The 11,004-nt window shown below is 56.5% G+C and overlaps 3 protein-coding genes across 3 annotated transcripts; 2 read left to right on the top strand and 1 right to left on the bottom strand.

Moving 5' to 3' along the window:
• The first annotated feature begins 465 nt into the window (after positions 1-465).
• GPBAR1 (G protein-coupled bile acid receptor 1) lies at positions 466-1,851 on the top strand. The gene has a single exon (XM_027873890.1). The coding sequence runs from the start codon at positions 466-468 to the stop codon at positions 1,462-1,464; it is 999 nt and encodes a 332-aa protein (XP_027729691.1). The 3' UTR covers positions 1,465-1,851.
• An 81-nt stretch (positions 1,852-1,932) lies between these two features.
• Positions 1,933-7,423, bottom strand: AAMP (angio associated migratory cell protein). Its single transcript, XM_027873889.1, has 11 exons — positions 7,240-7,423; positions 6,632-6,790; positions 6,280-6,399; positions 5,782-5,921; positions 5,345-5,489; positions 4,274-4,357; positions 4,021-4,136; positions 3,654-3,757; positions 3,414-3,504; positions 3,110-3,264; positions 1,933-2,426 (listed from the first exon to the last, which is right to left on the bottom strand). The coding sequence occupies exons 1-11, from the start codon at positions 7,358-7,360 to the stop codon at positions 2,351-2,353; spliced, it is 1,311 nt and encodes a 436-aa protein (XP_027729690.1). The 5' UTR covers positions 7,361-7,423; the 3' UTR covers positions 1,933-2,350.
• On the top strand, positions 7,359-9,477 carry LOC114051500 (collagen alpha-1(I) chain-like). The gene is made up of 4 exons (XM_027873914.1): positions 7,359-7,453; positions 7,494-7,880; positions 8,308-8,461; positions 9,125-9,477. The coding sequence occupies exons 1-4, from the start codon at positions 7,359-7,361 to the stop codon at positions 9,455-9,457; spliced, it is 969 nt and encodes a 322-aa protein (XP_027729715.1). The 3' UTR covers positions 9,458-9,477.
• Positions 9,478-11,004: the final 1,527 nt, after the last annotated feature.

Raw genomic sequence — 11,004 nt, 5'->3', positions numbered from 1 at the left:
GAGGTCTCCTCCCAGGAACCACGTGGCGCTGCTCTTCCCTCTCCCCCTTCGGGCCCCCACCTCCTCAGGGACTGCCCTGTGTTGTTCCTGTTGCTAGTACATCGAGGAGCCGAGTTTATGGGCTGGAAGTCCGACCCGGAGGCTGCTCAATGATCTGTGACACATTGGGAGTGTGGGGAGCAAGGGGGGAGGGTGCCAGGGACAGCCCCAGTCCTCAAGCTCATCTTCCTGATTCAGGCCTTCCTTCTTATCAGTCCCTTCTTGACTTTAACAGTAATTACCACAGCTCCAAGCCCCTCTTGTGGTTCAGAAGTTATCCTGATGGGCAGTAAAGGCATAGAAAAAATGGTTAGGGGACAGGTGTCCTGGCTCAGGAACCCAGCCCTCCAACAGAATTAGAAACTAATGCCTCACACCTAATCTGTGGCCCCTTCCTCCTCCCCAGGAATTGTAGCCCTGGGCACCATGACGGCATCTAACACCACAAGAGAGAAGAACTCAGGCCCCCTGCTCCAGGTTGGGCTTTGGTTCTCCCTCATACTGGCAGGCCTCATTGTTGGTGCCAACCTCCTCCTGGCAGTGGGAATTGCCCGAGACCGCCGCCTCCGAAGCCCTCCTGCCGGCTGCTTCTTCCTAAGCCTGCTCATGGCCGGACTGCTCACAGGGCTGGCCCTACCCACACTGCCTGGGCTGTGGAGTCAGAGTAGGCACGGTTACTGGCCCTGCCTTCTCCTCCACCTTACCCCCAACTTCTCCTTCCTCTCTCTGCTCGCCAACCTCCTTCTGGTGCACAGTGAACGTTATTTGGCCGTTCTGAGGCCCCTCCGCCCTCCCCGAGGAACCCGCTGGGCCCTACTGGCAGCATGGACTGCCCCCTTGCTCTTTGTCAGCCTGCCTGCCTTAGGTTGGAATCACTGGGCATCTGATGCCAACTGTACATCCCAGGCCATCTTCCCTGCCCCTTACCTCTACCTCGAAGTTTATGGCCTTCTCTTGCCCTCTGTCGTGGCTGCTGCCCTCCTCTCTGCCCGGGTGCTGGTCACTGCCCGGCACCAGCTCCAGGATATCCGCCGCCTGGAGAGGGCAGTGTACCGTGATGCCCCTTCAGCACTGGCACGGGCCCTGGCCTGGCGCCAAGCGAGGGCACAGGCAGGTGCCACACTACTATTTGTGCTGTGCTGGGGCCCATATGTTGTTACACTCCTCCTCTCAGTGCTAGCATTTGAGCAACGACCCCCTCTGGGACCCGGCACCCTCCTAGTACTCAACTCTTTGGGCAGTACCAGTGCTGCTATTGTACCTGTAGCCATGGGGCTTGGGGACCGGAGATACACGGCCCCTTGGAGGCAAGCCGTGCTGAGTTTCTGGGGAGTACTGCAGAGAACAGCCACCCATCGCAGACCCCACCCTGAATCTGGAGCCCCATGCCAACATGGCAGCACGCACAGTGGAAACGACAGGTAGAAGTCGACGCAACTTCCAAGACCCAGCTGCAAGGCTCCCAGTGACACTTGTCTACTGCCCCCCTCCAAGGCACCATCTCCCCCACTGACTCTTGCCTCTGACCCAAGACCCCTCCTTCCTTCTCCCTGGAAGCCTCCTCAGAGTCCAAGGTATCACCCCTCCCATGTATGGAGCTGCCTGTCCACCCGTCTTTTTGTCTGCTGGACTGCCCTGAAGAAATGTTCAGGCTCTCCTGCCTTCCCCAGGGACTCAGGGCAAAGAACCTGGAGAAGCAGGCCAGTCTATGCGTGGCAACCCCTCCGAAGAGGATACGATGCTGCTCAAAGTGGGTGATCGCAGGAAAGAGGGACCTGGGAAACAGCCTCCTCAACCTAGCGCTGGGGACCACCAGGCTAGGGCCTACATCCCACCCCCCATACCTCCCACCGCCCTTCTCCCTGCCCCTCCCATCTTCCTTTAGACAAGGGCTCTGGGAATCATATTTTATTTACATTTTTTAAAACCTCTGTAATCATAACCCCTTTCCCTTCACTCCCGCACCCCCCCACATCTCAAGGTCCTAGGGGGCCTTGCGGGGAGGGGGAGAGAAGAAAAGAGCTTCTAATGATCTGCTCCTCATCTCCTACAACCCCCAAATGAATCAGAGCCCCAAGGAACACCACAACTGGAAGGTGAGAACTGCAGAGCTGAGCTTCCCTCAGGAAGGTCAACATGAGGGAGAGGGGGGCAGCGTCTATGTGGAGAAAGGTGGGAGGTGGCAGCATCTAGGAGATGAAGTCAGAGGGCGGCCTCCCTGGCAGCCCCCTGGGTGTGGGGGAGCCAGCCCCCCTCCATCTCCCCCTCTCCGTATAAAACGAGAGCCCAGAGCCAGGGACAGGAGTCTCCACTAACGGTCCGGTCTCTGGACACAGAACACTTTGGCTTTGTGGTCTCCAGACGTGGTCACCACCAGGGAGGCATCTCTGTAGAGAAAGAGCACAAAGCAGAAGTGAGTGTTGGGGGAGGGGTGGGGAAAGGGGGTGATGATTGCTGGCACAAGGGGGCTGGTACTGCACCCACACCTGAGTCCTCCGCAGGCCCTGAAGCATCGACGGCTTTGGTGACCTGGCTTCTCCCGGCTCTCCCCCTCCCTTTATCTCGGCCCCTGGCAAGCTTCAAGTCCCAGCCTCTATGAGAAGCCCTTCCTGGGCCCCCTTAATACTTGTGACATCCCTCTGTTCACTATCTCCAATGTTTCCTATATACAACTTGTTTGGACACACTTGTTGGTTTGTATGTTGTATTCCTCATTAGACTATGAGCTCCCTGAGGGCAGGGGTTGGTTTTTTGGGGTTTTTTTGATGGGGCGATTGGGGTTAAGTGACTTGCCCAGGGTCACATAGCTAGTGTCAAGTGTCTGAGGCCACATTTGAACTCAGGTCCTCCAGACTCCAGGTGCTTTATCCACTGCACCACCTAGGAGTTCTTTTTTTTACCTTTCTTTGTATCCCTAATGCTTAGAATAGTGCTGGGTATATAGTAGGGGCTTAATAAATGTCAACTGACTGACCTCTTCAGGACCCAGGGATCCTGGCTCCCCTTAGGGGTCAGGCATCCCAAGATCCTCATACTCTCAAGGCTCCCCTCCCCCACCACGTCCACTCACTTGCTGAGAGCAAAGTCGAGGATCTCAGCCGTGTGGCCTCGGTAGTCATTAAGCAAGCGTCCTGTTCGAGCGTCCCAGAGCCGCACGGCTCCATCGAGGCTACAGGTATACACCACAGCTGCCCCCTCCTCCCACAGCAGCTGCACGATGCCCGACTGCAGGAGGAAAGGCAGAGGCCATGAGACACAGCTCAGCCAGTGGGGCTATTACGCTTCTCCCCATAGGAAGAGGAGGGGAGAGAAGAGGGAGATGCTCAAGGAAGCTCCAGCGGGCCTTCTCCCCCCCACCACTGGAGCTGCCTTACCTGGTGCTGGCACCGGTGTCTCAGGCTCTGGGTAGACAGGTCATAAATGGCCAAGGTCCCATCAAGGTAGCCAATGGCAGCCAGTGGCATCCTGGGCAGAGGGGCAGCATCAGGCAGAAGTGCAGTCACCTACTTGCCCACCCTGCGGCCCTCTCCTCTCCACTGTGCTACCAACCCATCTCCCAGCAACTCCTCCACTTTAGTCTGAGCTGCTACAGTCCCGTACCCACTCTCACTCACACATTGCAAAAGCCCAAGGATTCCACTGAATTGGATTCGCTTTCTTCATCCTCCCCAGGGTTAGGCTGGGGACCCACAGAGTCTGGTCTGAAAACACCTACCACCTAGGGAAAAGAGAAGGCGCCAGAGCCAAAGTCACACACAGAAAATCTTGGCCATTTCCTTCCCAGGAGCTGGCCTCAGTTTCTTCATCTGTAAAATAGAAGACCTCTATGGCTCCTTCCAGCTCTAACATTTGACAATCCTATGCTCCAACATGGGGAGAAAGGCCTGGGGAAAGGAAGCCTTGGTGACAGGGTAGCTAGGGCAGCCCTGGAGCCAGGCTTATAAGCTCTAGGTTCCATAGAAAGGAGTTCTCGTCACTCACCTTGCCAGTGGCTGCATTGACCAGCTTGGCCTGACAGTCCACAGAACCAGTGAGAACGAGGCTCCCATCGAGGTTGGTGGCCACACATGTCAGTGGGCCCTGGTGACCTTCGGTTCCTGAAGCGGAGAGAAAGGGATGAAGGATAAGGCAGGGCCTGCCTCCCCCTATCCCTCCACACCCCCTTTCCTCAGACTTGGCAGCTTTCTCCATCTGAACCCTCCAGTCCCACCAAAAGCACTTGTGGTTGCTGTACCTTTGAGTACGTGGATGGGGCTTCCCTGCTTCAGGTCCCAGATCCGGACAGTGCCATCTTCATAACCAACCACGGCTTTCCTCCCTGGTGCCCCAAAGACAGAGCCAACAGAGAGGGAGGAAACAGGCTCTCAGACACTCAAGATACTCCTGGTATCTCAAATTAAGAACAATAGGGCGCAGGGCCAGATGCTGCCCCAGGAGGAAGCAGCAAGGTAGGAGGACTGTGTCCCTGGAGAAGGGAAGCTAAGGGCCACAAAACCCAGAGAGGATTGTTGGGAGCTTCTTGTCCTGAAAAGAGTTTGTGGACAACAAGCATGATAATGACGATGATCATAGCTGACGTTCACGTTGTATTCTGCCATTTATGGAGCACTTTATACATGCATGAACTCATCAAATCCTTGCAAAAACTCCATGAAGTAGGCAATACAGGTATTCTTATATCCATTATTTTACAAATGAGTAAACTGAGGCAAAAAGAAGTTGAATGACTTGCCCAATGTCACAAAGCTAGTAAATGAGTAAGCTAATGAGTGACCAAACTGGGACTCATGCCAGAGTCTTCTGACAACAAAATCACAGTATCCAAGAACTAGAAGGTGCCTCAAAGGCCATCTCCTTCAACCCACACCCAGAAGTAGACCACTGTCTGGGACCAACACCCCAGACAAATGGTCAAGCAGCTTTCGCCTCAGGAGCCTAACAAGGGGGAACCCGTTACATCTCAAATTAATCTCATTCTCTGACCCAGGGGTGGGGAACCTTCAGCCTTGAAGCCACATGTGGCCCTCTAGGTTCTCAAGTGCGGCCCTTTGACTGAATCCAGTTTGTTCCATCAAAGGGTCACACTTGAGGACCTCGGACCGCAGGTTTCCCACCCCTACTCTAACTGTTCAGAAAGCTTTTTCCTCACCCTAAGTCTAAACCCATCTCTCTCTAACTTCTACCCACTGCTCTGTCTTCCGAGGCTAAGAAGAATGGGTCGAATCTGTTGCACGTGACAACTCTTTAAATACACTGACGCCTGGGATCTTTGACGTGGAAAGGGTGCCAGGGAAGGGGCTCTCACCATCAGGGAGGACTCGGCCACAGGTGGCCGGACAACTGGGTCCCTGGAAGGTCTTGCAGTCGCCACTAGGGACCTTCCACATCCAGGTGTTACCATCAGCTGTGCCTGCCAGGAGGACGGGTGCCCGAGGATGCCACTCCATCCACTGGGTGGGCCAGAAAAAGAGAGAGAGCAGTTAGCCAAGAGAGCCCCATGCCTCCCACTTCACTGGAGTTCAGGGAGTTCCATTAATCCCTCCAGACTTCCCTTATTTACTGCTTCAAAGACATTATATATGAATGGGACTGTCAGGGCAACAGCGACAGAATGAGATGGTTCTTTAGTATCTTTGGGGCTGGGAGATTAGGCCAGAGAGCAGACTCAAAGCCACTCCAACTCCCAGCCCAGTGCTCCCCAAGTGGAGCAACACAGTCCACCCACATCCCACGAGTTCTCACCTCCAGGTCCCCCACTTCAAAGGACCAAACCTCCTCCTTGGTGTCCACCTGCCACACTTTGAGTAGGCCACTCATGTCCCCAGTGGCCACCAGGGCAGAGTCATGGCTGAAACCCGCACAGGTTACAGAGTCTTTATGGCCTAAGAGGTGACAGTAGGTAGAGAAGGGATATTGGGGAAATAGCAGCATGCTGGTAAACTGCTCCCACGAGGCAACCAATGGAGATGTGGACTCAGACACCCTGCCTCCTGGGGTTGGCACCACCAGGTGACAGGCAGAGGAACTGAGGAAAGGGGCCAGTGGAAAGCTGCATCTATAATCCCTGGCCCACCCATTTCCTAAGTCCAAATTTACAAGTTCCCTCTTCCGGTCCCCTTGATTAAACAGAATCCAACCCAGTTTGGCTTCTAGGGTTTCCCTTACAAGCCTCCCCGTTCTCTTTTGTGTGCATTCTTCCCTGTCCCAGCCCCATTTCCCCCAGCCCCCCAGCTTCCTCACCAGGACACTCCAGGAGCAGCTCCCCGTCACTGAGCCGCCATACAAAGGCTTTATCGTCCTCGCCCCCTGTCACCGCCAGAGTATTGGTCTTGGGGTCCAGGCTCACACAAAACACAGAGGCTGCTCCAAAAGAGACAGGCAGGCCAGGGTTGTATGGGGGAGTTCAGGACATCCCCCTACAGCAGAGACCCTCCCCTTCTGTTCTCTCCTACCAAACCAAAGAGGTCCAGGAGGGACAGCTGATCAGGAAGAGGTCCCCACTCCCCACCACACCACCCAACTCCCAGGACAAGTTCAAGACCACACCAAGGAGGGTGGCTGGGCAGTAGGGTCCCCCTGCCTCGGGTGTTACCTGAGTGATGGGCAAAAGTGACCTCGCTGTCGTCGGGGCTCTCCATGCCGCCATCCACACCCTCGTCTACCTCGTCCCCCCAAGCCTCATCAGCCCCCTCCCCCTCTAGCTCCTCTTCTTCCTCAAAGTCCACTCCGTCCATCTCCTGCGCCAGGTCATCTGTTTTGGGGACAGGAAACAGGCGTTACAATAATCGACACCCCTCCTTCCCCGGGGAAGATTAGGGGGTTCAGGGGATGGGAAGAGCCAGGGGGAGAGCTGGTTGGGTTAGGGGAGAAACAGGAATTTAATGGGGATGAAGGCAGGAAGCATTAAAGAGGGGCTAAAAAGGTGGTGAAAAATAGAAGAATGTTTAAGGGGTACAGGAAAGGGGAGCTAAAGTTCAAAGATCATCAGATGAAAGGTTAAAGGTCACCACCTCTGGGAGGTGGAAGTGGGATAAAGTAAAGGGAGTTAAAGGCTGGAAAACAAGGGGGCAAATGTCCCGGGGTAGGGGGCACAGGTCACCACAGCTGGCCACGAAGGAGTGATTGAGGAGCCAGGGTGAGGTCAAGGGTCAAGGGTCAGAGCCCTGTCAGCTCCGCGGGGGGGGAGGGGGCAGCTCTAACCGGGGTCTGGCGGGCCGGGACCCAGCTCCACCACCTCGATGATCTCCTCGTCCCCATGGAAGTGCAGGGCCTCCGGGGAGGCCGCCCCGTCCTCGGGCCCGGGATCAGGATCGGGCTCCATGAGACTCAGCGAAGCCGGTCCACCACCCGCGGCCCAGCCGCCTCCAGAGCCACGGCCGCGCGACGCCACCTACCACGGTCCGGCCGAGATGGGGCAGGGGGCGGTGCTTCAACGCGGAGCGACGCCGACTTAGCCAACTGGGAAGGAGCCCGGCCGGCGGAGCAGCCAATCAAAGGGGGGGGTTGGCCGACGGCGCGGGGGTGAAAGGGCGGGCTGGAAGGGTTCGCGAACCCGCTCCGCCCCCGCACGCCAACAACCTCGCCTGCGTACCGCTAGAGGCTTGTGGGAAGGGTAGTTCTCCCGAGGTTGCCGCATGGGATTCTGGGAAGTGTAGTCTTCGTCCCTTTGGCTGGGCCGAGCAGAGGGCGAGGATCCGCAGCCTCCGAGCCCCCGGCGCCCTTGAACCTAAACTACAACTCCCAGCAGACGACGAGGCGGGGCTTGAGGACCGAGAATATGGCGGCGACGGTTGTAGCTGCGTTGAAGGGCCCGGGGCTGAGGGGTGCCGCGGGGCGCGGGGGTAAGAGGCGGGGCCCTGGGGCCAGGGACCCGGACTTTCTTCTTCTCCACCCTCGGATCCGAGGGCATCGGGTTCCCTTCCCTCCTCTCCCCTCTCCTCCTCGCAGGATCATGGGGTCTGGGGCAGGCGCTTGTGCAGGGGTCATTGTAGGCATTCCCCTGTCTCCGAGCGCGCCGCCCCGCCCCCCCAGTGGCTGTCAGCCTGTGTGACACCCCTCCCTTCACTCCCTTTCCTGGTAGCGCTTCTTCCTGAGGCCCTTTGCTTTTGTTTCTTTGGGCCAGGCTTGGCTTCTGATGCCACCTGCCTATGGCATGACCTTGGCCAAGTCACTTCCCCCTCCCCCCCAGCTTGGGTCCCGCCTCCGGGGCCCGCTGGGGTCTCTCCAGTTGACCCGGCTCAGGTGGTCACTCCCCTCCTCCATCCGCAGGGTTTCTCCAGGGAGCCGCGGCTCGCAGGGCCCCGCTGCGGCACTACGCTGGCCCGCTGCCGTCCAAGCCCGAGCCCGGGCCCTGGCCCCCGGGGCTGGAGTACATCCCCAAGAAGAAGGCCAAGAACCCCATGAAGCCGGTGGGGCTGGCGTGGTGAGTCCCGGCCTTGCGGCGGGTGCGCCCAGAAGGAGCCCTGGCGCCACTTGGCTCAGACTCGGGGACAAGGGGACGGCCTATTGGGTACGAGTGGCTCAGGCCACTGACTTGGACAGGGCCTGGCGGGTGGATCCTTAATAAGGGCTCCACTTAGAAAGCACTTGACACGCGTCTTATTTTTCTTATAATTGTATTTTTCCGATCAACAAAAATCTGCCTTAACCTCCGTCTCATATTCCCTTTGCCTTGAGAAAGACAAACACCCCAATTAGTCAAGCAAAGGCCACGCATTGGCCGTCTGTCCGCACATGTCTGCATCCCTGCTCCCTGCCCATCCCCCTCCTGTGCACGTGCCACGAGTCAGAGCCCATCTCCCTCTGAGCCCAGCCCCCTCCGGTGCACATGCCACGAGTCAGGGCCCATCCCCCTCCGGTGCATGGGCCGAGGGTCCCAGTACAGGCTGGTCACCGGCCGATCCTCCCGAGTCTGCGGTGAAGGGGCACCACTGTTCCTAATGTGGAGCCATAGTGCTTGGGCTTCGGCCCCTTCTCTTAATCAGCGGCACGGGAAGACAAGCCCCTCTCCCCATCCCCTCAGGAATGGTGGGGGCAGGAGGGAGGAAGTTCGGGCCCAGCCGAACCCGCATCCCTTCCACTCCAGGGCCATCGGCTTTCCTTGCGGGATCCTCCTCTTCCTGCTCACCAAGCGAGAAGTGGACAAGAATCGCCTGCAGCAGATGAAGGCCCTGCAGAACATGCGGACGGCCAACAGCGGCCAGTACGAGAGGCAGAGGTTCAAGGCCTCGGCCCCAGAGACCCTCACTCCGCCGGCCGGGGCTGGGGTGCAGTCCTGAGGCCGGAGCCCCTCACCCCACCGTGTATGGACTACGGACTGATGGACGTGTGGTTCTCTCGGGCTCCACCAGGGGGCATCAGGTACCCAGGTTCCCCGGGCCAGGCCATGCCCTCCCCGAGGTGTGAGTCAGGCCAATAAAGTCATTATTTCCCAGAAAATGAGCCCAGAGCTTCGTGCCCGGGAAGGGCGCACATGCCTAGCTGCCGGCCCCAAACCACCCAGCTGGGGACAGTGGAGATACCTGAGCCGCTGCTGCAACAAAGGCCTTCCAGACTTGCAGGCTGGCCAGTGAGCCCTTGGAAAGGGAGATTATTAGAGCATAGGATTGAGAGTGGAAAAGAGCTTTAATTTCACAGGTGGGGAAACTGAGGCACGGGTCTGGCTCAAAGTTGCCGGCCCTCTGAACAAATAAGGCTTTTAAGTATTTCCCAGCAGTTTAACATCCCTCATAACGGAAGCATGAGGTGTCAGAATACCCGGGTTTGGGACCTGACTAGTCCCTCACTAGCTGCGTAACCTTGAACAAGTCACATCTCTCTGAACCATTTCCCTGTTTATAAAAGGACCAGGTTAGAGTAAGTGACCGGCACCTCCCCAATTCCCCAGGCCCCTTCCAAGTCTACTCTTTCAGCCACCCAGTCTCTCATCTTTGTCCTTTGGCCTGTCCCAGAGCGGCCAAGGCCATGTGTTGGATAGGAGGAAAAAAAGGAGAATTTAAGGATTCAAGAAGCTTTTATTAACAACCTGCTACAGGGGCAGCTAGGTGGCACAGTGGATAGAACACCGGCCCTGGAGTCAGGAAGACCTGAGTTCAAATCTGCCCTCAGACACACTACTTCCTAGCTGTGTGACTGGGCAAGTCAACCCCAATTGCCTCCCTAAAAAAGAAAAAAAAAAAAGAACTGCTACATATACAAGGGACTGTTTGAGGTACTGAGGATAAAAGACACAAAATCATCCCCTCTCTGTGTGGGGGTTAGGAGTGCTGATGGGGGAGCCAGTTTGCCTGGAATGGAGAATGCACAACAGGAATCAGGACTGGACTATATATTGGTACAGAAAATGGTGCTAGTTGGCATCATCTCTGCAAGGAGCTCAGAGTGACCTGCCCAGGGTCACACAGCCAGGGTGTCCTGGGCAGTCCATGTACACTAAGCTACCCATTTTCCTGCATGAATAGAGTAAGACTGGAAAGGTAACCAGAAACCAGACTCTTGGGGGCTTTAAATGACAGGGTAAGGATTTTGTCATTTATCCTGAAGGCAATAGAGAGCAGGGCCTGGAGTCAAGAAGACATCTTCCCAAGTTCAAATCTGGCCTCAAGACATTAGTTGTGTGACCCTGGATAAGTCTTAACTTTAACTCTGTTCACCTCAATTTCCTAATCTGTAAAATGAGCTGGAGAAGAAAATGGCAAACCACTCCAGTGCCTTTATCAAGAAAACCCCAGATGGGGTCATGAATGTCAGACATGACTGAAAAATGACTGAACAACAGGGAGTCATTTAGGGTTCTGAGCAAAGGGGGTGCCATGGTCAGATGTGTGTTTTGGGATCATCAGATAGCAGCATTGCAGAAGGATTGGAGGGGGACAGGACTTCAGGCAGAAACCAGCTAGGAGGCTTGTAACCTGGGTGAGAGCCACAAGAAGAATAAGGCAGCTAGCCCCCCTCCCCTCCAACCCT

The sequence above is a fragment of the Vombatus ursinus genome, unplaced genomic scaffold, assembly GCF_900497805.2.
Source record: "Vombatus ursinus unplaced genomic scaffold, bare-nosed wombat genome assembly UNPS02014802.1, whole genome shotgun sequence".
Lineage (NCBI taxonomy): Eukaryota > Metazoa > Chordata > Mammalia > Diprotodontia > Vombatidae > Vombatus > Vombatus ursinus.
The sequence above is the reverse complement of the archived record's forward strand: the minus strand, read 5'-3'. Positions and strand labels throughout refer to the sequence as shown.

Coding starts and splice junctions, on each gene's coding strand:
- AAMP (XM_027873889.1), bottom strand. CDS start 7,360: ATGGAGCCCGATCCTGATCCCGGGCCCGAGGACGGGGCGGCCTCCCCG. Junction 6,791..7,239: donor TCCCGGCCCGCCAGACCCCG/GTTAGAGCTGCC, acceptor TCCCCAAAACAG/ATGACCTGGCGCAGGAGATG. Junction 3,505..3,653: donor TCCTTGGGCTTTTGCAATGT/GTGAGTGAGAGT, acceptor CCCTCTGCCCAG/GATGCCACTGGCTGCCATTG.
- LOC114051500 (XM_027873914.1), top strand. CDS start 7,359: ATGAGACTCAGCGAAGCCGGTCCACCACCCGCGGCCCAGCCGCCTCCA. Junction 7,454..7,493: donor CACGGTCCGGCCGAGATGGG/GCAGGGGGCGGT, acceptor ACGCCGACTTAG/CCAACTGGGAAGGAGCCCGG. Junction 8,462..9,124: donor AAGCCGGTGGGGCTGGCGTG/GTGAGTCCCGGC, acceptor CTTCCACTCCAG/GGCCATCGGCTTTCCTTGCG.
- GPBAR1 (XM_027873890.1), top strand. CDS start 466: ATGACGGCATCTAACACCACAAGAGAGAAGAACTCAGGCCCCCTGCTC.